Genomic DNA, 27,862 nt, shown 5'->3' on the forward strand with positions numbered 1-27,862 from the left:
CACAAAGGGAAAAAGCCACGCCCACTTCCCTTTTCTTATCTTCTAGGATGAGTGCAGTAACTTTCGGCAGCATGTGTGGAATGATGAGCTCATGTGCACTAGAGAGAATGACCCTGTGCTTGGTGCTGATGGAAAGTTATACAAAAACAAGTGCTACATGTGCAGAAGTATCTTGTGAGTAACAGGATCCTGTACCCCGTTCAGCTAGTGCGGGGACTGCATTTTCAGAGACTCTTGATTAAATACTCATGTGCTCATGAATCCATGCGGGCTTTAAACCAAGTCTTTAGATGCAATGCTTTTAAGCTGACAACAGCCAGTACAGGAGAAAGAACAGCTGGACTTGAAGACAGGAAATCCAGATGGAAGTTCTAATCATGATATTTACTAGCTATGTCACTTAAAAAAACAATGTTTTCCAACCCTTAGTATCATAGTTATAAGAAATTATTCCAAATCTGTTCTATAACTAGATCACACTTAAGAGAGGTCTTAAACATGCACGCGCGCGCACACACACACACACACACAGATTAGTCCTTCAAAATAAGTTAGAGTCTCCAAGGCTAAGGAATTTGTTTTTTAGAAAGGGTTTCTAGTTTATTCTGATGAACAGCTATATTTGGGGACCTATGAACAAGCTAGATGATGATGGTTCTGAAAAAACACTATGAACATGACCATAATATATATTATATATATGACATATATATATGTATATATTAGCTCCTCATAGTACATTCCTTGAGGAAGGAATTACCGAAACTATCATTTTTTTAATCAGAGAATAAAAAGTACTCTTGCCTGAAGAGTCTCATAGATGGAGGGGCCTGGTAGGCTGCAGTCCGGGACTTCCCTGGTGGCTCAATGCAGGAGACCCAGGTTTGATCCCTGGATCGGGAAGATACCCTGGAGAAAGGAATACTCTAAACAACTTGTCCAAGGTCACACATCTGTTAAGTGAAGGGAGTGCCAAGCCAGCTCCCAGCTGTGTACTTTTCTTAACATGTCTTCCTGGACACTTTCTCATTCAATGTTCTGTGGTTCCATCATATTTTATTAGAAATATTTAACTTCCAACTAGAAATTACAGGAGCCAGTCTTTGTGGACATAAATTTACTTTTGTCTTCTTTTCTAGTGAAAAAGAAGCTTTGGAAAGGATAAGACTTGAAGAAAAACCATCCTACTTTAGATCTTCTGAAGAGGAAGACAGCACAGATTCTTCCATTTCTTCTCTGGTAAGAACTGCTGTTTCTAAAAAGTTACTTATTAACTTAATTCACTTATTCTGGGGGTGAGGGGGCAGTCCTGTTGCCACTTGCCCTCCATAAACCTCATTTCAGGTAAAGGCCTAGAAAAGACTGATTCAGTACAGCCTCAAGTCCTTTCAAGGAATCCATGGAGTTCATGCTTAGTAAGAGTCTTAAGATTACTCACTGGTACATTATTCTGTGCTCTTTGAGATTATTAGTCTTGCTCTAAATGAATTTATTTTGAAATTTTAAAAAGTGGGTGTACAGTGCATGTAACTTCAGGCACATGCAGTCAAATAAGTAGTTAGGAGTCTCAACCCTATAATTTCAGCAGACCAGAAAGGCTCCTCACCCACTTCCTACTCCCCTCCAAACCTAGTCCTTTCCCCAATAACCTGGAAATTTATGCTGGACATATTTATACTTATTATACATTTATAAGAAGTATAAAATGACATACTTATATTTACATATTTACATTGACCCTATTTGGGATTGCTTTTCTAGAGCTTTGTCAAGGTCAGGAGTAGAAAGAAGATATAAGAGCATAAAGTATATTCATTCACAAAGGGCAATCTCAAATTGGTCCCTAGAAGGGAGACTTTAGCACCTAGTCTGATGACCCAAAAAAGAAGAAAGAAAGGTATCCAACATGAATTTTATCTAATTATTTTCCCAAATCAAGTATAATAACAGATGAGTTACACTAACAAAATACTAATTACAAATTTCTAGTAAATCAGACTAGGGATGCTTAAGCATGGAGAAGTGCTAGCCACAAAATCTGCTCGTTTCCCCTCAGCTTTATTGTGTTGTGTGTGTGTATGTGTGCTTAATTGCTCAGTTGTATCCGACTCTTTGCGACTCTTTGGACTGCAGTCTGCCAGGCTCTTCTGTCCATGAGATTTTTCAGGCAAGAAGACTAGAGTAGGTTGTCATTTCCTTCTTCAGGGGATCTTCCCAACCCAGGGATCAAACCCACATCTCCTGCATTGCATGGAGATTCTTTACCTGCTGAGCCATTGCAAAGCTCTTATTGTATGTATGTTGACATGTAACATTATGTAAACTTGTGTACAACATATTGATTTGATAGACATAGATTATAAAATGATTACCACTATAGTGTTAGCTAACATCTCCATCACCTCATATAATACCATTTCTTTTTTTGTGGTGAGACTATTTAAAGTCTACTCACAAACTCTGAGTATATTACACATTACTATTTCCTATAGTTTTCATGTTCCTCTCCAAGGCAAACCATTTAATACCATGGTAATCCAAGTCTATGCCTCAACCAGTAATGCTGAAGAAGCTGAAGTTGAATGGATCTATGAAAACCTACAAGACCTTCTAAAATTAATACCCCAAAAGTTGTCCTTTTCATTATAGGGGACTGGAATGCAAAAGTAGGAAGTTAAGAAACACCTGGAGTAACAGGCAAATTTGGCTTTGGAGTACAGAATGAAGCTGGACAAATGCTAATAGACTTCTACCAAGAGAAGGCACTGGTCATAGCAAACACCCTCTTCCAAAAACACAAGAGAAGACTCTGCACATGGACATCACCAGATGGTTAACATCAAAATCAGGTTGATTATATTCTTTGCAGCCAAAGATGGAGAAGCTCTATACAGTCAGCAAAAACAAGATCAGGTGCTCTGACTGTGGCTCAGATCATGAACTCCTAATTGCCAAATTAAGACTTAAATTGAAGAAAGTAGGGAAAACCATTAGACCATTCAGGTATAACCTAAATCAAATCCCTAACGATTATACAGTGGAAGTGAGAAATAGATTTAAGGGACTAGATCTGATAGACAGAGTGCCTGATGAACTATGGACAGAGGTTCATGACATTGTACAGGAGACAGGGAGCAAGATCATCCCCCCAAAAAGAGAAATGCAAAAAAGCAAAATGGCTGTCTGAGGAGGCCTTACAAATAGCTGGGAAAAGAAGAGAAGCAAAAGCAAAGGAGAAAAGGAAAGATATAAGCATCTGAATGCAGAATTCCAAAGAATAGCAAGAAGAGATAAGAAAGCCTTCTTCAGAGATCAATGCAAAGAAATAGAGAAAAACCATAGACTTGGAAAGACTAGAGATCTCTTCAAGAAAATTAGAAATACCAAGGGAATATTTCAGGCAAAGATGGGCTCTAAAAGGACAGAAATGGTATGGGCCTAACAGAAGCAGAAGATATTAAGAAGAGATGGCAAGAATACACAGAAGAACTGTACAAAAAAGAGCTTCATGACCCAGAGAATCGCGATGGTGTGATGACTCACCTAGAGCCAGACATCCTGGAATGTGAAGTCAAGTGGGCCTTAGAAAGCATCACTATGAACAAAGCTAGTGGAGGTGACAGAATTCCAGTTGAGCTATTTCAAACTGTAAAAGATGATGCTGTGAAAGTGCTGCACTCAACATGCCAGCAAATTTGGAAAACTCAGCAGTGGCCACAGGACTGGAAAAGGTCAGTTTTCATTTCAATCCCAAAGAAAGGCAATGCCAAAGAATGCTCAATCTACCAAACAATTGTACTCATCTCACATGCTAATAAAGTAATGCTCAAAATTCTCCAAGTCAGGCTTCAACAATATGTGAACTGTGAACTTCCAGATGTTCAAGCTGGTTTTAGAAAAGGCAGAGGAACCAGAGATCAAATTACCAACATTCCCTGGATCATGGAAAAAGCAAGAGAGTTCCAGAAAAACATCTACTTCTGCATTATTGACTATGCCAAAGCCTTTGACTGTGTGGATCACAATAAACTGTGGAATATTCTGAAAGAGATGGGAATCCCATACCACCTGACCTGCCTCTTGAGAAATCTGTACGCAGGTCAGGAAGCAACAGTTAGAACTGGACATGGAATAACAGACTGGCTCCAAATAAGAAAAGAAGTACGTTAAGGCTATATATTGTCACCATGCTTATTTAATTTCTATGCAGAGTACATCATGAGAAAAGCTGGGCTGGAAGAAGCACAAGCTGGAATCAAGATTGCGGGAGAAATATCAATAACCTCAGATATGCAGAAGACACCACCCTTATGGCAGAAAGTGAAGAAGAAGTAAAGAGCCTCTTGATGAGAGTGAAAGAGGAGAGTGAAAAAATTGGCTTAAAGCTCAACATTCAGAAAACTAAGATCATGGCATCTGTTCCCATCACTTCATGGTAAATAGATGGGGAAACAGTGTCAGACTTTATTTTTGGGGACTCCAAAATCACTGCAGATGGTGACTGCAGCCATGAAATAAAAAAGCACTTACTTCTCGGAAGGAAAGTTATGACCAACCTAGACAGCATATTAAAAAGCAGAGACATTACTTTGCCAACTAAGGTCCGTCTAGTCAAGGCTATGGTTTTTCCAGTAGTCATGTATGGATGTGAGAGTTGGACTATAAAGAAGGCTGAGCACTGAAGAATTGATGCTTTTGAACGGTGGTGTTGGAGGGACTGCCAGGAGATCCAACCAGTCCATTCTAAAGAAAAACAGTCCTGAATGTTCTTTGGAAGGACTTATGTTGAAGCTGAAACTGCAATACTTTGGCCACCTGATGTGAAGAGCTGACTTATTGGAAAAGACCTGATGCTGGGAAAGACTGAGGGCAAGAGGAGAAGGGGATGACAGAGGATGAGATGGTTTGATGGCATCACTGACTCAGTGGACATGAGTTTGAGTAGACTCTGGGAGATAATGATTGACAGGGAGGCCCTGCATGCTGCAGTCCATAGGACATGACTGAGTTGAGTGAACTGAACTGATTGCCTATAATCATCACACCATATATTAGGGAGCCATAAGTTGTATCTAAAAATTTATATCCTTTGACCAATATCTCCTTATTTTCTCCAATTCCCTAGTAATCACCATTCTATTCTCTGTCTCTATGCGATTGGCTTTATTGTACAGTATTTGTCTTTCTTTGTCTGACTTATTTAACTTAGCATAGCATCCTTAGGGTTCATCCAAGTTGTCATTAAAGAAAGGATTTTCTTCTTTCTCATGTCTGAATAATATCCTATTGTTTCTATGTGTGTTTGTGGGTGTATATCTTGGCTATCATAATAAAATCTGTTATTTAACATTTTACTGCAGTATAATAGTCATAAAGAAAAAGTGTACTATCATAAGTATACAACTAAATATTAAAAAGTGATCACATCTGTGATACTGACACCTAGGTCAAGAAATAAGGTATCACCAGCGGACCAGAAATCCCATCATGCTTATTCCTGTGTAACCTGGTTTTGGGCTGAGCTTTCTCTTGGAGAAGAGAACAACATTCTTTATTCAGTTTGTCATTTAGCCATCATTTATGCATGCTACAAATAATTATCAAGCACTTGTTATTTTCCAAGCGTTACTATGTGTATGATTAAAATGGTGGTGCTGGTGGTTTAGTCGCTAAGTTGTATCTGACTCTTTTGCAACCCATGGACTGTAGCCTGCCAAACTCTTCTGTCTATGGAATTTCTCAGGCAGGAATACTAGTGAGGGTAGCCATTTCCTTCTCTAGGGGATCTTCCTGACCCAGGGATTGAACCTGAGGCTTCTGCACTGGTTGGTGGATTCTTCACCACTGAGCCACCAGAGAAGCCTTATGTGAACAATATCCTTAAACAAAATAGACAAAACTCTCTACACTTAGGGAGTTTATATTGGAAAAACATAGATCACAGACGATGTGAGTCAATAGAAAAATGGCATAGTAAATGCTGAGATACAATTATAAGTATCTTGTACAGAAAAGAGCTCCCTGAGAAGGTGCCATTTGCACCTCCTAGGGAGATTAATTTCATACATGTAAGTAAGGGAAGACCATTCCAGGAAGAGGAACAGCAAAGCCTTGAGACAGGGCTTACAGTACAGCAAGAAGCCCAGTACAGCTGACACAGAGTGACCTCAGAGTTATACAGGAAGATATCATTAAAATAACAGGAGGCCCTGTTATGTAAGGTTGTGTAGACCATTTTAAGGATTTTGTCTATTAGTCTGAATGAAGGTTTTGAAAAGAGGAGTAACACGATCTGTGTTTTAAAAGGATACTGCAACTGGTATACTGAAAATACACTGCAGGAAGGCAAGAGCAAAAGCTGGACAGCTAATTAGCCACAGCACTAACCAGAGAGGCTGGTTTATGGTGGTAGTAGTGGAGGTCATAAGAAGTAGCTGAATCCTAGGTCTATTTTGAAGATGGATAATTTGTGCAGAGTTGATGGACTATGTAAGAAAAGAAAGGCATAATTCTTTGTTGCTTCTTTATCACCCTTTATTTTGGTAGTTTTCAACCTTGGAGTGGCAGATACCTGAAAAATATTAAGGATGTACTTGGTTCAGTCCTACCTTTGCCAGTGACTTGCAGAAGGTGCTTGTTTAAACTCTCCCTGAATATCTCTATTGATATGGAATTCACTTCAATCTAAAGCAGTCCCTTTAGATGTTTGAATTATTTTAGAATACAAATTAGCAAATACTTCTTTATACCTCTGCAATGATTATCAATAGATATACTACTATTAAATATCTACTCATTGTCTGTTTCAGAAATTAGTTTTTAAGGAATTTCTTAAGTTGTCAAATTTATTGACATTCAGTTATTCATAACATTTTCACATTATCCTTTTACTATCTATATATAAGGCACCACTTTTTAATATTGGTAATGTGTGTTTCTTGACTTTTGTCAATTTTGCAAATAGTTTATCAATTTATTAATCTTTTCAAACAACCATTTGGCCTTCTGTTTTCTATTTCATAAATTTATTCATTTTCTTTGAGCTTATTTTGCCTATTATTTGCTAGCTTCTTGAAATGGAACTTTAGATTGATTTTAAGATTTTTTTCTGTTTACATATCTACCTAAAACTTTCCTTCACTGAATTAACTGAGTATCTTTTATTTTCATTCAGTTCAAAACATTTCTATATTCCATTATGATTTCTTTAGAGTCATGATTTATTTAGAAGTATGTTGCACAACTTCTAAATACCTAGTAGCTTCATAGCTATCATATATATTACTAATATTATTTCACTGTGATCCTAAAACTTGCATTTTATGACTTCAGTTTTCAAATTTATCAATACTGGCTTAATGGCCCAGAATGTGGTCTATTTTGGCAACAATTTCATGCATACTTAAGAAGAATGTGTAGTCTGCAGTTGTTGGATATAGAGATCTACAAATATCATTGAGGAAAAGCTGATTATATTGTTTTTCAAATACATATTTTGATATTTGTGTCTGTGGTACTAATTACGAAAAGAAGTATGTTAAATATAAACATAAAGTTTGATAAATTTGCCTTTTTTTCCTTTCAGCTAATTTTTGCCTCATTATCTTGAGACTCTACTGTAGGTACATAAATGTTTGAGACTGTTAATTATGGAATCTATTATTTTATAATTAGAAATCCTCTTCTTTTATCTGACATTAGTTCTTATCCTAAATTCTACTTTGTGTGATATTAATATAGATATAGCACCTTTTGTGTGATGAGTTTTGTACATATCTATTTTCCATCCTTTCATGTTCACCCTATTAGTTGAAATATAAAGATATAAAGTATACGTCTTTTAAATATTATAAGTTGAATCATTTTGTTTCTCCAGACTAAGAGTCTCTGTTCTTAATCTGGAGTAGTTAGTCCTACTAATACTTAATGTAATTTTTGACACCACTAAATTTGTCTTCCAAAATCCTATTTTTAAAATTTCTGTGTTTTTTCCTTTTTCCTGCTTCTTTTAAGATTAATAAATTTATTATCATCATCATGAAACTCACAATTCCAAAAAACTACTAAGAACAAATATATTCCTATTTCTACATGAAAAATGTATGTATTTTTTTACCTTAGGAAACTAACAACTATCATATACTGAGCACTTAGTATGTGCCAAACACTGTATTATGTATGCATATAAGTGCATTATCTGATTTGATTCCCTCAAACAACAATATGAGGCAAGAGCTATTATTATTCATGTTTTTCAGATGAGAAGCCAAGGCTCAAAAAAGTCAGGTAAATCACTCCTTTAGTTAGTGGCAGAGCTGGAACTCAAACATCCATGTGATTACCTAGCATTTATTTTGAGTCTTTCCTTTCTAGAGTGTATATAACCAATGTCTTCATTTAAAAGGACAAAAAAAAAATGGTATTATTTTCTGCATGGGAGTTTTCTCCCTATGGGCATACCTCAGTTTATCTGTGCCTAGGTGGCTCGGATGGTAAAGAATCCACCTGCAATGCAGGAAACCTGGAGACCTGGGTTCTACCCCTGGGTTGGGAAGATTTCCCTGGAGGAGGGCATGGAAACCCCCTCCAATATTCTTGCCTGGAGAATCCCCATGGACAGAAGAGCCTGGCGGGCTACAGTCCAGGAGGTCGCAAAGAGTCAGACATGACTGAAGCGACTAAACACAGCACTGCTGCTGCTGCTAAGTCGCTTCAGTCATGTCTGACTCTATGTGACCCCGTAGACAGCAGCCCACCAGGCTCCTCCATCCACTGGATTTTCCAGGCAAGAGTATTGGAGTGGGGTGCCATTACCTTCTCCAAAGCACAGAACTATCTTGTAGGATGTCTGCTTTCTAATTGCTTTGTTCTTCCTTGTATCTTGGTTTGGCTACTTCCTTAGTGAAAAAGAAGCTAAACCCAGGAGGTTACCTAACAGTGATGTGAAATGAATATATGAGTTTGTATAACCTATGTTACAGTTCCTTTACTAACTATTCAGTCACACATGATTGAGGAAATCAAGAGGTTTTCACCAAGTCCATATCTCTTAAGTGCCATTGAGCAAATCTACTTTATGTTTTGTTTGCTCAGAATTCTGAGATGTGCAAACACTACCGAATATTACCCAGGATGGGTTACCTTTGTCCAAAGAATTTACAGCCTGTCTGTGGTGATGATGGCCAGACATACAACAATCCCTGCATGCTCTGCCATGAAAATCTGTAAGTATACGAGTCCATCTTCTAGTGTAGAGGTTCTTGACGACAGTGTTGACCCACAGCAGAGTACTGATATGAAAGCAAGGTACTGCAACTAATTATAGAAGTTTAAAATTTACATGTTGTGAATGATCTTGTTCATGCATAAAATAGAGAATATCTATGAGTATGCCTTTAATAAAACTGTTCATATACTTTACTGAGGGGAAGAGAAAGGAAAAAGTGGTGGGGTTACAACATAATTAGAGAAAATTTCTCTAAGCCCATATTCACTCATGGGATTGTGACCATCATCTATACTTTGTATCAAGAGAAAAAAGTTGAGAACCGTTGCTATACAGAGTCAGCCCAGGCTCTAATCTCTAATAACCTTATGACTAGCTTTTAGTCACCGATTTCCCTCCATTCTCCACCTGTTTCCAGCCTTCATTCCACCAGCTTTAAATAAGGGCATGGTGGCAAATCTTGCCTTTTCTACCACATCCCACCTCAGGAACATGCAGTCCCTGTATGTCCATCCTGTCCTCCTTAGAACACTATAAACAAGGCCCAGGATATGAAGATGAGCCTGATATCCTCCTTTTCAATTCTGGAAAGATATTTGAAATTATATTTATTTCTTTAAAATCAACTAACTCACAAAATAAAAAACATTCTACAGTTCATATATGTAGACTAAAATTTGAATATGAGTGCTTTATGTGTTATATCTGTAAGTAACACACTTTAATATTCTGTTTCACTGACCTCACTACTTACTATAGAGGTGGTATTATTTTCATTGTATAGAAGGTTAATCTGAGGCTCAGAGTCCAGGTAATCTGTTTAAAATGACAATGCTTTGGAAATAGAACGGACTGGATTGTAACCTTGTTGATTTGGGTTTAAATACAGTTTGCTTTTCTGTCTACTACACTATTATTATATCAAAGGTAAACAAAAGGGGATCAAAGATTCCCTTGATAATATGGAGAAAGTTACCTCTTTCTACAAAAGAAAAAATGATGAAACATTAAAAATCTGTATGCATAATATCTGTGGGCACATAAATCCCTTGAAGTCCATCCATGGATATTAGACAGTTTTAATAACTAAGGAATCTTAATTCTTAAATGTCTTAAACATTTAAGAAATGAGTAAAACCATTCATGAATCTGTTACAATATGTGTCTTATTCCGTCCCAGAAATCCTTCCATTTCTCCTTACTGTAAATGCCAGGCCCTAAATTGTCCAACCAATGCTCTGCAAACATTCCATCAACTGTTTAAACCTATAATAAGTTATACTTTATTCAAAGGAACTTCAGAAATTACAGAAATGCCCATGATAAAATTACTGATAAAGGATGCCTCAAGATGGATTGTTTAGCTAAAGAACTGAGAGCACATGTTATAAAGAGAAGATTTAGGCTGTCCCAGGCAAGATGGAACATTACTGGTTTCTGAGGTCTTAGAAGAAGCTAGAGGGAAGAAATTTCAATTTTTGCAATGTTCAAAGACCAGATGAACTGTCCTGATAGACAGTTAGTCTCCTATCACCAAAGCAGACAAGTAGATGTTTGCTATATAATATTTCTTATTTCTTATGAGAAAGGCATTAAAATTCATATATCTTAAGATTCTTTCCAAGTATAAAATTCACAATGACCATATAGTTATGTTTTATAACATAGATACATAATTTATATATATTTATGTAAAAGTTATTTTGTAAAATGTATCCTATTTTATAATCCCCAAGTCATATTATAGATATCAAATAAAGTCAAACTCCTCTTTGGGATCCAGTTTTCTCATCTATAAAATAATGGCTTTTGTGTTAGATGATGTTTATTTCTAACATTCAACAATTCCATGAATATATAGTGTATGGGAGAATGAAATATGACGAAATAGATCCAGGCCTGGGGCATAAATCTGGAGCTAAATCAGAAGAGGGAGAATAAACCTGAATGATGCCTACTAGAAAATGGATACCAGTTCCTACCCCTGATTTCAGTTCTGATTTTATGCCCAAATGTCATTCATATTGATGCTTGGTTGTATTTTGTTTTGTTTTCATTATAACTGTGAGTTTTCCCAGCTTTGAAACTTCCTGTTCCGTTTTAGAATACGCCAAACGAATACACACATACGCAGTAAAGGAAGGTGTGAGGAGAATAGCATCCAAGAAACAATACCTCTTGACGTGAGTACTCTGGCCTTCAGAATCACAGTCTTAGAACCAGGTGGTTCGGCTGCTGTTCTCTTGTATTAAGTGATGGATGTTTCTCTGGCCAGGGAGATGATAGTAGGTCAGGTTAACTCCAGAATTATCTTCATTGTGAAGATAATTAATTACTGAAATGTGTGGCAATAAAAATACAGTAGTTAACATTTCTAAATGCTTATAGTTTACTGGGATTGATAACAGACTGTTTATGAGCAATGTACATACTGCCACCAACACTTCTTTAGAGTAGCTTTTATTTTCTGTGAACTATGATACAGAGGCCAAAAGAGGTCAGACAGGGATAGAAGCAGACTTAAACTTTCCATCCTTGTACTTTGCATTAAACTGTTCCCCAACATGAAAACATGACCTTTTCATTTAAGTCCCTATAAGGATGTTTCTGGAATCAAGATTGTCAGGAGAAATATCAATAACCTCAGATATGCAGATGACATCACCCTTACGGCAGAAAGAGAAGAGGAACTGAACAGCCTCTTGATGAAACTGAAAGAGTAAAGTGAAAAAGCTGGTTTGAAACTCAACATTCAGAAAATTAAGATCATGACATCTGGTCCCATCACTTCATGGCAAATAGATGGGGAAACAATGGAAACAGTGGCAAACTTTATTTCCTTGGGCTCCAAAATCACTGCAGATGGTGACTGCAGCCATGAAATCAAAAGACGCTTGCTCCTTGGAAGAAAAGCTATGACCAACCTAGCTGCTGCTGCTAAGCTGCTTCAGTCATGTCCAACTCTGTGCAATCCCATAGATGGCAGCCCACCAGGCTCCTCCATCCCTGGGATTCTCCAGGAAGAATACTGGAGTGGGTTGCCATTTCCTTCTCCAATGACCAACTTAGACAGTATATTAAAAAGCAGAGACATTACTTTGTCAACAAAGGTCCATCTAGTCAAAGCTATGGTTTTTCCAGTAGTCATGTAGAGATGTCAGAGTTGGACCATAAAGTAAACTGAGCACAGAAGAATTGATACTTTCGAACCGTGGTGCTAGAGAAGATGCTTGAGAGTCCCTTGGACTGCAAGGAGATCCAAACAGTCCATCCCAAAGGAAGTCAGTCCTGAATATTCATTGGAAAGACTGATGCTGAAGCTGAAACTCCAATACTCTGGCCACCTGATGTGAGGAACTGACTCATTTGAAAAGACTCTGATGCTGGGAAAGATTGAAGGCAGAAGGAGAAGAGGATGAGATGGTTGGATGGCACCACCAACTTGATGGAAATGAGTTTGAGCAAGCTCCTGGGAGTTGGTGATGGACAGGGAAGCCTGGCGTGCTGCAATCCATGGGGTTGCAGAGTTGGACATGACTAAGTGACTGAACTGAAGGATGTTTTGACATACCTTATGGTAATCTCACCTTATTCGAGGTTTTGTTTTCCATAGTTTTAGTTACCCAAAGTTCACAAATACTAAATGGGAAACTCCAAAAATAAATAATTCATAAGTTTTCAATCATTTGCTGTTCTGAGTAGCATGATGAAATCCTGCACTGTCCTGCTCCATCTCACCCAGGAGGTAAATCATCCTTTGTCCAGCACATCCTATCTCCAAGTCACTTAGTAGCTATCTAGGTTATCAGATCAACTCTTTTGATATCACCGTCTTTTGTTCCAGAGACCCTTATTTTGCTAAATAATGCCCCTCAGAGGGCAAGGGTAGTGACACTGGCAATTTGTATATGCCAAAGAGAAGCCAAAGAGTTCCTGTATGTGCAAAGTGGAAGTTCTCAACTTAATAAGGAAAGAAAAAAATCATGTGCTGAGGTTGCTCAGGTCTTTTGTAAAAATGAGTCTTCTATCCATGAAATTGTAAAGAAGGAGAAAGAAATTTATTTTAGTTTTGCTGTTCCATCTCAAATGGCAAAAGTTAGGCTCAGAGGTTAAGGCATCTGCCTTCAATGCGGGAGACCTGGGTTCGATCCCTGGGTTGGGAAGATCCCTTGGAGAAGGAAATGGCAATCCACTCCAGTATTCTTGCCCGGAGAATCCCATGGACAGAGAAGCCTAGTAGGTAACAGTCCATGGGGTCGCAAAGAGTCGGACACGACTGAGCAACTTCACCTTCACCTTCAAAGACACATTATGTGATAAATGCTTAGTTAAGATGGAAAAGGCATTATATTTATTGGATGGAAGACATGAACAGCAAATGAGTTCTGACTGGTGACAAGGTGTTTGGCCAAAAAGCATTAAGACTACAATGAGATTTCAGCAAGGAATCCCCTGAATTAGTGACACCAAGCCATTTACTATAAGTAAAGTACGGTTACACAGATTCTGGACTGAAAAATATAAAAATGAGTGGAGTGGATGCATCTTCCATGAAGAAGCTGCTGCCACATTTCTAGCAGAGTTGAAAGGTTGATTAAAGAGAAAGACTATCATTCAAAGCACGTCTTCAATAACAATGAGACTGGGCTCCTCTGAAAAGAAATATCCAATAGAACCCGCATTTGCAGAAGCACAAAGGAGGCACCAAGTCAGAAAAGTAGGGAAGGAGAGATAAACTCTGCTACTATGTAGTAATGCCACAGGGGATTAAGCCCGGCAAAGTGTGAAGAGCAAATAACCCACCTGCTCTAAAGAACAAATATTAACTGCCCATGTTCTGGTAACAAAATCAGAAAGCGTGGGGCACAGTCATCTTATTTATGGAATAGTAACACCAGTGCTCCATCCCAGAAGTGAAAAATATTTGAAAGAGAAAGATTGGAATTTAAAGTACTACTAATAAAAGACAATGCACTTGGATATCCTGAATCTATCTTCTGTGAAAATAAAAACACTGAGATTGTATTTTTGCCTCTAAATACAATCTCATTGCTTCAGCCCCTTGATCAGAGCATTGTTCAGTTTGTCAAAGTCACATACACCTGCCTGGTGTTTAATTACATTTGATCAGCAATTGATGCAGACCCTCATTTGGACAAAAAACACTGCTGGAAATCATTCACTATTGCTGACACAGTTCAGTTCAGTTCAGTCGCTCAGTCATGGCCGACTCTTTGCAACCCCATGAATCGCAGCACACCAGCCTCCCTGTCCATCACCAACTCCCAGAGTTCACTCAAACTCACGTCCATTGAGTCGGTGATGCCATCCAGCCATCTCATCCTCTGTCGTCCCCTTCTCCTCCTGCCCCCAACCCCTCCCAGCATCAGAGTCTTTTCCAATGAGTCAACTCTTCTCATGAGGTGGCCAGAGTACTGGAGTTTCAGCTTTAGCATCATTCCTTCCAAAGAAATCCAAGGGCTGATCTCATCCAGAATGGACTGGTTGGATCTCCTTGCAGTCCAAGGGACTCTCAAGAGTCTTCTCCAATACCACAGTTCAAAACCATCAATTCTTCGACGCTCAGCTTTCTTCACAGTCCAACTCTCACATCCATACATGACCAATGGAAAAACCATAGCCTTGACTAGACGGACCTTTGTTAGGAAAGTAATGCCTCTGCTTTTGAATATGCTATCTAGGTTGATCATAACTTTCCTTCCAAGGAGTAAGCATCTTTTTTAATTTCATGGCTGCAATCACCATCTGCAGTGATTTTGGAGCCCCAAGACATGAAGTCTGACACTGTTTCCACTGTTTCCCTATCTTTTTCCCATGAAGTGATGGGACCAGAGGCCATGCTGACACTATAACATTCCTCAAAGCTATAATGGATTAATTAGAACCAGAAAGTGTAAATGCTTGCTGGAAAAATGAATGGAGTGAAGTTGTGAATGATTTTAAAGGCTTCCTGGGGTTTAATGGAGAAGTTAGGAAATTCGTTCACAGGACAAGACAAGTTGATGGAGAAGGATATTCTGATGTGCTTGATGAAGTGGAAGAACAGACTGGATACATCGACAAATATCCAAGAATGAGGAGCTAGAAGAACTTACTGAGTCATCAACAGAGGGAGAGGAAGACAAAGAAGAAACTGAAGCAGAGCCAGCAATGTAAACATTAGCAAAATTTGCCAGTGTTTCAAGCTGCACAAACATTAAGGCAAAATTACGGAGTATAATCCTTGAATGGAAGCCAGCATTAAAGTCACCCATATGATCACCAAAGGACTGCAACTTTTGCAGCAACACTTTGAGTTAGAAAGAGCAACAACTTCTAACTACAATATCCTTTCAAAAGTTTTCCTCAAAAAAACCTTTTGCTATCAAAGATTCCTAACCATGGATATCAGCTCCTGACTTCCAGCCGAGCACACCATCACAGTTTGATGATACAGGATTGCTTGAAGCAGATGATCCTCTGGCTGATGTATTCAGAAAGTCACTGATAGCCTAACGCTATGTCACAAAACCTCCCTCTTTCACATCATCTCAATTACACAAGCACCATATTGTATCATCACAAAAGGGGTGGGTACAGTGAAATAAGATATTTAGAGAGAGAAGGGGGGGGACTACATTCACATAATGTTCTGTTTTAGATTTATTGTTGTTAATCTCTTACTATGCCTAACTTATAAATTAAACTTTATCATAGCTGTGTAGGTATAGGGAAAAACAATATATATGAGATTCAGTTTACACATAGTGTATCTATGGTCTCAGGCATCCACTGAGGGTCCTGGAATGTATGCCTTGGGAGTAAAGAGAACTACTGTATTGAGTTTAACACTGTCCCTGATGATGGCGTTTGCGTAATCTCCTCCTCAAGCAAGAGGATATTTGACTTGGGTAAAAATATTAGGAAGTTTCAAATAAGAGAAAAATTTTGTTACCAGATAAGTGTAAGTTCGGAGTTTTGGTGTTTTTCATGTATGAGACCTTTGGCAAATCACATAAATATGTAAACCAAAGTTCTCACTGAGTTACTAAAAATTTTTAGTAAATACTTTTAAGCATTTGGCAATAACGGAATTAAAAATGATGCTACCACATTTGAGGATCTCAAGCAACACTAGATGAGACCATATTCAAAAGAACTGCTCAGTAAGCACTGATATGGGAAAGTGGAAAAACAAAAGTGCTGTAAGCTAGGTGTTTCTGCTTTTACACTGACAGCTGGAAGGCAGGGGACTGGAATGAAATGAAGAGACCTTTGCTGTTTCTTCTTCTGGGTTAAAAAAGTCATTTATCTACTCTGGGTCTTTACACATGTACAAAGAGAGGTTTTAAACTTTTGCCCTAGTCCCTCTATGGTGTTTGCTATCTTACTACGTATAAACTGTTAGTGGTTTGCTTCTCATTTTATTGCCAGAATATACTGTCTCCCCATCTTACAAACACATCTGGTCACATATATCTCAAAACAGGAAGGTAAAAATAATCTTTATGCAAGTCCTACAGACCACACCTTAGACCATGCCTTGCTGTAATCTCACGTAGACAACTTGATGAAAACTACTTTATGAGGAATTTGCCATAAAATAATACTAAGATGTTTTTATTCAAATAATGACGTATCTTGCCAGAGATAAGAACAAAACGTTTTGTAAGTTCCTTCCTTTCATATGAGGGTGTTTTCTTTCCACTGGAGTTATATAATGGGTATTACTTACAGTTTTATCTGATGGAACAAATCTTTAGAACAAGAGGTATCCTGGGCATGGACTCAGTTCCGGCTGTATGATTGTTATGTGATCTTGGATACACCAAGGTGGTATGGGTGGGTCATGGCCCAGCATTGCTCTGATAACTATTATGGGTGTAAATCCTAAAGGCTGAAACTTATTGCCTGAAACTAGTTCATGAGTAGATGATTCTCTAAGAGAGTCTAGAATCCCAAGAATGAATAAAAGACCTGACAGTCACAACTTTCCTGGAAAAACAGACTGAAAACCCAACTTTTACTCCCTATTCTAAGAAATAGTTTTCATTATACGGTAACTTCTAAGATTTATCTAACTCTTTAGAGAGTTCCCTGTGCTCTCTCCTTTCGCATCCCCGTAGTAGATCTGTATTTAGAGCAGGGATCATTATCTTTCCCATTTTAAAGAAAATCAGCCTGGGTGAAGTCCTGCCGTTTACCACAAGTTCATTAGAATTAAGTTCTGGGTCCACTGTAGACCTGATTTCATTTCTTGTGGTCTGCCACCATCCTTTAGTTGTCAGGAGAGTCTGAAAACCGAGGGCTCTACAAAAGGCATTATCTGAACTAAATAAAGATTAGCTACACTGGAAATTCCTATACTAAGAAAAATATCAATACTATTTTGAGATGAAGAAATGACTATTCTCAATTCCATGACAAAGATTTTCAAGGATTCAAGACCATAAGTTGCCAACTCAAATCAAAGGAGGCTACCCACTCCTGTATTCTGGCCTGGAGAGTTCTATGGACTGAACAGCTTTCACCACCAAGAGACTTGGGCCTGTGGAATTTCTCTGCTTTCCACCCCTTCTGAGAACTAAAACGGAGGTTTGGGTTTGTAATAATAATGCTGCTAGTGTTCCAGGTAGTACCAGCAGACAAGATGCAGTTACATTTTAAAAACTTTAAATGCTGACTTAATGTTTTAAATGTTGATTTTAAGAATATACATGGATGAGTCAGGCACAAAGACAGCTAATTAAATGCTTATGGCCTAAAACTATAATAGTAAAGCATTAATTGGTAGAGGAATTAGACTTAAGTCCTGACCAAATGCGAGACCTTGACAAGTCAGTGAACTTCTCTGAAGCTCAATTTCTTCCTTTTTTGAAAAGATATGAATGACACCTTCCTTCTTTCATTATCATGAGGGTCACAAGTAATCAAAAGCAGAGGTCATTTTTGCATCTACCTCAATAGGTAAAATGTACTAGATACTCAATAATTACTCATTGAATCAATGAAATAAAATGTGAAAGTGATTTGAAATACTGCATTCTTGGCAGAATGCAGGAATCTATGGATTTCTTTGACTATGTTATAATAATAAATGTATAGCTAGTATTTCTACAATGTCTTTGAGTTTCTAACATCTAACCCCTTCATCTTCTTGTCTAGGTCAAATGATGCAAAAGTTGGTAAAAAGCCATGAGGGAAAATGTACACCCCAATTCTGAATTACCTACCTTCACCATCTGTACATACAAAGAATTCTCCAGAGCTCATCTTATTTACTATTCAAAGCAATACAGAACTGTTGGGGGAATGGACTCACTGACTTTCAGTCTATTCCATCTCTTTCCTCCTAGATTCTGTGATCTAGGGACACAGAGACATCTTAACCAGTTTGTGCTGTGGAAGCCTCCTGATCACAATGCTGTCTGTTCAACTGCTTGTTCAATAAAAGTAAACCCAGCAGAATGCCATTTCTGGGACTTTTTTTTGTCACTGTCTTTTTTTTTTTTTTTGAAGAAAATTAACTATACCCTTTTTTTTCTTTAATCCTTTTCTCAAATTCTAGTTGCTCTCAGAGTTTGGTAGAAATGTTTAGAAGAGAAGTGAGGAGGCACCTCACCTCCTAGGCAACCAACAGCTATCTAAAGTCAAAAACCAGCTATGACTCAACCTCACCTTCACTGTTACCTTACCAGCTCCTCTATCTAGCTTTTGTATTTCCATGGATAGCATAACTATCTCAGTTACTTGGGTCTCATCCAAGGACACAAATTAGTAATTTCTCATAGTAATCATGCAAGGAGATCCAACCAGTCCATCCTAAAGGAGATCAGTCCTGGGTGTTCATTGGAAAGACTGATGTTGAAGCTGAAACTCGAATACTTTGGCCACCTCATGCGAAGAGCTGACTCATTGGAAAATACCCTAATGCTGGGAAGGATTTGGGGCAGGAGGAGAAGGGGACGACAGAGGATGAGACAGCTGGATGGCATCACCGACTCGATGAACATGGGTTTGGGTGAACTCTGGGAGTTGGTGATGGACAGGGAGGCCTGGTGTCCTGTGATTCATGGGGTTGCAAAGAGTCGGAGATGACTGAGCAACTGAACTGAATCATGCTACCTCTTGATAATTTCCTGTATCAGAGCCTTGAACCCATACATAGTCTTGGGGAAGACTAATGCAACAAGAGTAACATATGTATGCAAGTCTGAGCAGCACTGACTAGTAGAAATATAATAGTAATTACACGTGTAATTTCAAATTTTCTAGTAGCTACAAAAGAAATGGGTAAAATAAATTTTAGGAATATATTTTATGTAGCCCAATATATCAAAACTATTATCATTTCAAAATACATACATAATATTATAATCATAATATAATCAATATAAACTTGTTGTTACTAAGTCTTTGATATTGGTATATATTTTAAACTTCCAGCATGTTGCAATTTGGACCAGACACATTTCAAGTGCTCAAGAGCTACAGGTAGCCGGAAGCTACTGGTGACCTATTACACATGAGAAAACTACTAGAGAAGTAAGCGCTAGACAGGAGTGGGACAGAACAATGTGTGAGCTCCCGCCTCAATGCTGACACACTGCCAAGCTCAGACTCTTGCTACAGCTTGCACCTAGTTATTGTTCCCACGCAGATCCTGGGCTGATGCTGAACACACTATAGATGGAGGAAAGTAAAAGTGTGTGTCACTCAGTCGTGTCCGACTCTGTGCGACCCCATGAACTGTAGCCTGCCAGGCTCCTCCATCCATTGGATTCTCCAGGCAAGAATACTGGAGTGGGTTGCCATTCCCTTCTCCAGGGGATCTTCCTGATGCAAGGACTTGGGCTTCCCTGGTGGCTCAGATGATAGATGGAGGAAGCTATGGGGAACCCATTTACCTCAAACTGTTCTTAGCTCTAGAACTGTGACAGGAATGGTTGGCTTACCTGGATTTCGGAAGTTAATTCTGTATTTATTATGCTGTCCCTTTTCTTTTAGCTAAGTTGCCACTAAGCCAATTATAGCAAAATTTTGTGATCTTTGTCCTTTTTAACTAAAGTGAAGATAAATCATTCCCTAGGGTTTTTTTTTTTCCCCTATGATATCATTAAGAAAAAAGAAAGAAGGCTTATGTATCATTTTTCAAGCATGAAAACACAGAGCCATTTTAGGGGGGAAAAGTGAGAAAACAACATTGCTATTTTCTTTGGTAATTTCAGGACATATAGAATGGGTTTCGAGATTCTAGAACATATGATACTGTATCTCTTTCCTGGTTATTTCTGGGAAATCCCAAAACACTATTTTCTTGACCAAGATATACAATTGTTTGAGAAATACTTTATTATATCACTATGAATATTTTATTGAGATAAAAATAGCAAATTCCTTGTACTGCTTTGATCATTATTGTGATTACGGTTATAAGGTTACATGCACAAAATACTATGTTATCGCACACTCAAGACTTAAGCAAGCTTTGACAACCATATTGAGCTCCAGGGAAAGAGTGTGGCTCAGGGATACTGTGAGGTGCAGGACAGGGTAGTCTCGAACTGGATGAGACACAGGAATGGAGAAAGGCCTAAGGACCCAGTGAAAGTCAAGGGTGAAGCAGGGATACAGAGGTCAGGAATGGAATGGGGACCAAGGAGGCTCCGGAACTGGGGTTAGGGATGTGAATGTGTGAAAGCTGTTTATTTTGAAGACACAACCTGGAGGCAAACACAAAACGTCACCTGTGTCCAAATGGTCACAAGGAAATAGCTGCATTAAGTATTAAGTAAACTAATTTCTGCGTTGTTTCTTGAATTATATTTTGATATCCATATGGGAGGCAAATGAAAACCAGACCCATCTCACTGAGGTTTCCCAAACCAGCTCTAAACTTCTAAACCGGGAAGTGACAAATGATCCTGAAATGGAACTAAAGAAAGCCAAACTATTTCTATTATCTCTTCCTGTCACTACCACAGACTGATGCATTTCTCTATAACTGATATTTCAGATTTCATTTGCAGAATGTAGGTTTTCAGAGAACTACTAACGTCAAACTCATTCTATGTCCTTTAAGGAACTCACCTGAAGTCTCCCTCTCTCTCTCAAGGCTTCAGAAACAAGTACAGATGGCACTTGTGTAGACTACAGGCCAACAAACTTTTCCTCTGAAGAGCCAGACAGACCTTGTGAGACATACAATCTCTGTCACAGCCACTCAATGCTGCTGTTGTAGAAATATATGAATTTACATTATGTAAGATCATATGCATAGCTGTGTTCCAATAAACCTGTATTTACAAAAACAGGTGGTGGGCCAAGTTTGACCTGTGGGCTATAGCTCAGTAATGGTTAAGAATCAGTCTCTTTAGCCACATGGAAATCAATGACATTAGAAGGCTCCCTCATACCATACACAAAAACAAACTCACGATGGTTTAAAGACATAAATATAACACCATAAAATTCCTAGAGGATAACATAGGCAAAACATTTTCTGACATAAATCATAGAAATATTTTCTTACATCAGCCCCCCAAGGAAAAGAAGGAAAAAATAAACAAATGGGACATAACTAAACTTAAATGTTTTTGCACAGCAAAGGTAATGTCAACAAAATAAAAAGACCACCTAGGGAACAAGAGAATATATTTGGATATATTGTGACTGACAAGGAGTTTCCAAAATATACAAACATCTCATTAAAGAACAAACCCAATCAAAAGACGGGCAGAAGATCTAAGCAGACATTTTATCAAAGGCACACAGATGGTCAACAGGCACAAGATGTTCAACATCACTAATCATTAGGGACATGCAAATCAAAATCAGGATGAATTATCACCTCACACTGACCAGAATGGCTATTATTGAAAAGCATACAAACAAAAAATGTTGGCAAGGATATGGAGAAAAGGGAACACCTGTATGTACACTGTTGGTGGGAATGTAAACTGGCTCAACCACTACGGAGAAGAGTACGCAGGTTCCTTAAAACCTAAAACTAGAACTACCATATGATTCAGCAATTTCACTCCTGGGTATATGGCTAGAAAAGACAAAAATGCTAATTCAAAAAGATACATGCACCCCCAATGTTCACAGCTGCACTATTTTGCAACTGCCAACACATAGAAGCAACCTAAGTATGTATCAACAGATGATTGGTTTAAGAAGACGTAACTTATATATATATATATACAACAGAATATTACTCAGCCACAAAAGAATGATATACTGCCATTTTCAGCAACATGAAGGGCCCTAGAGAATATCATACTAAGTAAAGTCAGACAAAGAAAGTATTATATGATATCACTTGTATGTGAGGTCTAAAAAAGAATGTAAGTAAATCTACATACAAAACAGAAACAGGCAGAAAAGAAAATTATAATTACCAAAGGTGAAAGGAAGGGGTGGAGGGATAAATGAGGATACAAGATTAACAGATACACACTACTGTACATAAGGGCTTTCCCAGGTGGCTCAGTGGTAAAGAATCTGCCTGCCAATGCAGGAGATGCAAGAGACAGGGTTTCAACCCCTGGGTTGGGAAGATCCACTGGAGGAGGAAAATGGCAACCCACTCCAGTATTCTTGCCTAAAAAATTCCATGAGGAGCCTGGGGAGCCACAGTCTACCACAGAGTCAGACACGACTGAGCAACTGAACACACAGACACACACCCCTAACATAAAATAGACAAGCAACAAGGATTTACTGTAGTTCAGGGCACTATATTCAATGTCTTACTGTAACCTATAATGAAAAATAGCCTGAAAAATATATGTCTATATAGATAACCAAGCCACTTTGCTATATACCCTAAACTAATGCAATATTGTACATTAACTACATTTCTATTTTTTAAAAAAAGGAATCTCTTGTCCTTCTTTGTAAGTTATTAGTAGTTGTCTTCTCTTTGCTCCTTTCTATATATTTACATACAAACCACACTTCTTATTCAATGAAAATAATAATAAAAGTAACAAATATTGACATTTAAACTTTTAATATGTGCCTAAAACTGAGACAAGCACATAGTCAGACTCACATTTGTACCCCAATCCAACACTCTTTGTGGCCTTGCTGGTTGACTTTGACCAAGGCCAGTCTCATATATAACATAGATTATGGTAAATGAAGTGAATGTACCCTCAAAGAACACTCCCTGTGATCTTTACCAGTAATGGATAATATTTGTTTACCTCATAGTAAAGAGCATAACAAGACATCTTATTCTTTCCCTGGCACAGAAATACCTTTTTATTTCCAATACTGTAATTAAAGTTCAATATAAATAATATATGATCATAAGTCACTCTTCAAGCATGAAGGGAGAACAGACAGAAAGACTTGGTCATCTGAAAATCAGTCATAGGGAAAAAAAATCTAATAAAACGTTAGTCATCCTTGAGGGACTTTTCACAAGATGGTAGTTCCTTGCAGATTATTTTGAGGGATGATGTGCTGTCTTCCTCCAGGCTGTTCTATACACTCTGTCCTATTACAGTCTTTGTAAATATCTTTCAAGCCTAAAGACAATTTACTTTTAAACTTTTTTTATTTAATGAATTTTAGACCTTCTATCTTTTCAGTGGACTTTTTCAATGGCCTAACAGACGTGCTTGTTGCCATCCCTTACAGCCCTCTCTTTTTTTTAAAAAAAATCTTCCAATGACCTCTTTGAAACACAGATCTGCTTAATTCCCCAGTTAAAAAAATGTGTTTGTTTTTTGAAAAATTCCTACTAAGCACCCAGGGTGCACTAAAACACAGTAAAGCAAGACAACCCTGAAACCAAGGCACTGTCTCCCCTATTCCATTTTTCCCTCTATTCAGTTACCACTAAATTTATTAACTCTTTGGTTTAAGCCATCATCCTTTTTATGACTGACTGTAACAACTTTATACATGATCTCCCTGCAGAGTACTGATCTGAAATCCAAATTTGGTAGTATTATGCATAAAACCTTTAAGTGATTTCTCTAGACCCCAAGATGAATAACCAAACTCCCTCTGAGATGCAAGGCCTCTGTCTACATCTTTAGTCTCAGCTCTTATATTACCCTCTTTACCTTCTACCCTTGAATAATTTCCTGGGATTTATTTATATATGTCCTCTCCTCCTAACATATCCTCTTTCTTCACCTCTGGTCCTTCTCCCACTTTTTCCTTCCATCTCATAAGGTTCATTCCTTTAAACTCAAGGATAAATTTAGTCTCACCTCATTAAATGTGCGGCTTTTTTTTCTAGAAACCTTCCACAACTTCTTTCCCCTCTGAATGTGAACTAATTATTCCTCTCTTGTGCTCCCATAACCTCTTCTCCCTACACCCAGATTACCAGCTGTCTCTGTTTCCTAGTTGCTTATTTACAAGTCTGTCTCTCTGACTAGACTGTGACTGCTTTAAGAGAAGAAGAGATGGTTTAATATTCTTGCTTCTCTTTCTAGTTCATACATACTGTGATACTCAACTTGGAGCTATTATTAAAGTTGTTGGATAAAGCTATACTCGTTTAGAGTTTTAAAAGGAAATTTAGAACAGGCCTCTTAGTTACTGTCAATACCTACAAGGACTTTTCTTTTAAAAAACTACTGGCAATGATGGTTGGAAACAAGCTAGTTAAATGAAAATACGAACTTATAAAATATATCTCCTCCCCAGAAAAAGGCTAGATTCAGGAGGTATTTATGAGAAATATTAGAAAAGGCTGTAGCTAAAGAGGAATACAAAAACAGTAGGAGCCCAGAAAAAAATAAATACATAAACTATGAAGTATATTGTTATAATTAACCTTAATTTCAACTAATTAACTGCTCTTAATCAGCTAAATATATGCTACATAGTGATAAAGAAAATCTCAATTATTTTATTTCAGGTTGATAAACTCCTAGATTGACAGAGCTAGAATAAAACTACCCATGATTTATCCAGCATGGTTAATATATAGGAATCTTAAAGCTAAAAGAGAGGAAGTGATTTTCTGAGCTTACCCAGATGGGAGTAAATGAGATATAAATTCAAGTAAATGGTTTTTAATTTCATGTCCCTTATACCACTCCCTCTGGCCTCATGAACCACAGTTTTACACTTTTCATGAAATAACTATCCATCTGATTATGTTTTCAGACAAAAGGGTGGCGTTTATATCCAGTGATCCTAGAAAACTGTTCATTACCCACAGAAATGTCACGTCTGTTCATTGGTGGAATACTTGAATTACAAATCTATGGGGTATGTGGCAGGAGAAAGTACACTTGCAGATTTGTTAGCCAAGAGGAACAGAATTAACAATGAAAAGTAAATTCTAATGACTTAACACAAAAGAAGTGCTTGGAATAGTAATGAAACAGAAAACTGCCAGCTAGTATATTCTCATTTCAATTCTTTTTGCTCCTAAAATTTTAAGTGAGAAAAGTTGCCAAAACTCCATTGCAGAAGTCTCTAAAATGAGCTGTTGACAATTGTGCTTGCAAAGGATATTTGCTCAAGTCCCAGCCTCTGGTCACAAGACAGGCATTGATGAATCAAGCAGGAAATGCCACATCCGTCTCTTCCCAGAAGCTGTGCCAGGCGCTCAGAAGATATGTAGGCAGTTGGATAACCTCCAGTTACAACTGCCCACTGAAGAATTTCTGGTAGAGCTCTTTCCCCATCCCAACCTTCCCTCCCCAGCCCCCGCCGATATTAGCACTTACTTAGAAGCACAAGATAAGACTCTAAAGAAAAACGGGATCGTGATACAGTCATTTTAATGCCAGTACGTCAAATAAGAAACAGTAACACAGCATCAACAACTCAAGCAGTAGTTAAAAGCTATTAACTAGTTTTCTTTGTATCTTTCCTTCACCGTCTAGCACAAAGCTTGCAAAAAATGATATGAATTTTTGCCTTAGAGGGTATTTGAAAATAAACTGGACAAAAACATAAAAATAGGTAAAGTATTACGCCTTGTGTTGCAGCAAAAATAGAAATGGAGTTTTTCCTCTCCTGAGAACAAGGGAAGTAAAGGGAACAAAGAACAGACTAAAGAAGAAACATAAATGGGTGTGAAAGTGTTAATAACACCTAGTTTTATTTTTTTTCTTTTAGTTATTTAAAAGAAAAAAATTTGTTTAGTAAAATGCTGCTTTATTTTCACCGTGACTGAAAGTATATTCTCATTAAATATTCATGATCGACCTTGAAGAAAAATCATAGGATGAGGTAAAAATATTATTGAAAAATTGACATTATATAACAAAGACAAGATATTATAAGCACAGTAGGCAATGCCAACACAAAGTATGAAAATTTCACTAAGAATGCTTTTTTCTTGACTGCCCCATTGAAAATTTTTTTTTAAGTTTTACTTTAACTGTTACTAACCTGTAGTCTCTATTTCACAAAACTAACCTGACACTATGTTAATTACATCTCAGACCTACCACTCCTTAACTCTAGGCAAATTACATCCTGTACCTGGTGCTTTCCTTCCTGGCACTCCCTTTGCAGACCTTGTCAAGCAGTTCAGTAGCTCAGTCTTTTCTGCCTCTTTGCAACCCCGTGGACTGCAGCACACCAGGCTTCCCTGTCCATCACCAACTCCTACAGCCTACTCAAACTCATGTCCATTAATTAAGTTGGTGATGCCATCCAACCATCACATCCTCTGTTGTCCCCTTCTCCTCCTGCCTTCAATCATTCTCAGCATCAGGGTCTTTACAAATGAATCAGTTTTTCGCATCAGGTGGCCAAAGTATTGGAGTTTCAGGTTCAGCATCAGTCCTTCCAATGAATGTAATAAATACAATGAATACAAGCAGACCTTGTAGCTTTCCACATTTCAGAAAGTAGGCCCAGTAGGATGAACATGCAAGACTCACTGCTTTGTTCTTTATCACTTACCCCAGACTTGGAGCCCCATCTATAGGATCCCCTCAGATTCCCCATGTGGGGAGGTGGGGGTAGGGTAGGAGGAGAACCATGGTTCTTGAGGCACCAGCCTGCTGCGTTCTCTCTCCACTAGGCCAGCTGAGGATCAAAACGGCCTTTCTATTTCCTCCAGACTTTGTCTCTGTGTTATTTATTTGGCATCAGAGGGCAGAGAAAGCCAAGATTTGGGTGGTAACATTAGTGGCTTGAGTACTTTAGAAAGGAACACAAAAACAGAAGAAATTAAATTTTCAAGAGAAATCAAAAGGATTCAGTTCTAACACTGACCGAGAGTGCTGCTGGCTGCTTCCTGAAGAGGCAAGAGACTGCTGAGTGCCTGCCTATACAAAGGATCTGCTAAACCCTAGACTCAGGCGTTTCTCAATCTCAGTCAACAATCACCCTGTCTCCTGTGTGGCATGGAATAGGGAGCTGCCTCAGTGAAGGGAGCCATTTAAGGCTGGCATGTACGGCTGAGATGCAGGTGGCAACCATGCCTGCCCAGAGATAAGAGGGCCTGCTCGCATTTCCCATGCACTGCTTATGCATTTCAGATCCTCACAAACTCCAATAATGAATGAGACTAAATCTACTCAAATCCAAGCAGAATGAAGAGCTCAGAATTCTGTAATTTTATTTACAGAAAAAGATAGTATTATATATCTACATATACTAATCAGAACTGACACCTACTCTGTGGAACCATGTTGG

At 38.1% G+C, this 27,862-nt stretch overlaps 1 protein-coding gene across 3 annotated transcripts in view; it reads left to right on the forward strand.

The window, feature by feature from the left end:
• SPINK5 (serine peptidase inhibitor Kazal type 5) overlaps positions 1-18,699 on the forward strand; it is an 87,747-nt gene extending 69,048 nt beyond the window's left edge. For all 3 annotated transcript variants that reach the window (XM_012178719.5, XM_012178722.5, XM_012178721.5), the window contains 5 exons: positions 47-174; positions 1,140-1,239; positions 9,094-9,224; positions 11,331-11,409; positions 18,392-18,699. In XM_012178719.5, the coding sequence (XP_012034109.2) occupies positions 47-174; positions 1,140-1,239; positions 9,094-9,224; positions 11,331-11,409; positions 18,392-18,400 (447 nt within the window). In that variant the 3' untranslated portion in view covers positions 18,401-18,699. The remainder of the gene's footprint in view (positions 1-46; positions 175-1,139; positions 1,240-9,093; positions 9,225-11,330; positions 11,410-18,391) is intronic.
• The last annotated feature ends 9,163 nt before the right edge of the window (positions 18,700-27,862 follow it).

Source organism: Ovis aries, chromosome 5, assembly GCF_016772045.2.
Source record: "Ovis aries strain OAR_USU_Benz2616 breed Rambouillet chromosome 5, ARS-UI_Ramb_v3.0, whole genome shotgun sequence".
NCBI classification, from domain to species: Eukaryota; Metazoa; Chordata; class Mammalia; order Artiodactyla; family Bovidae; genus Ovis; species Ovis aries.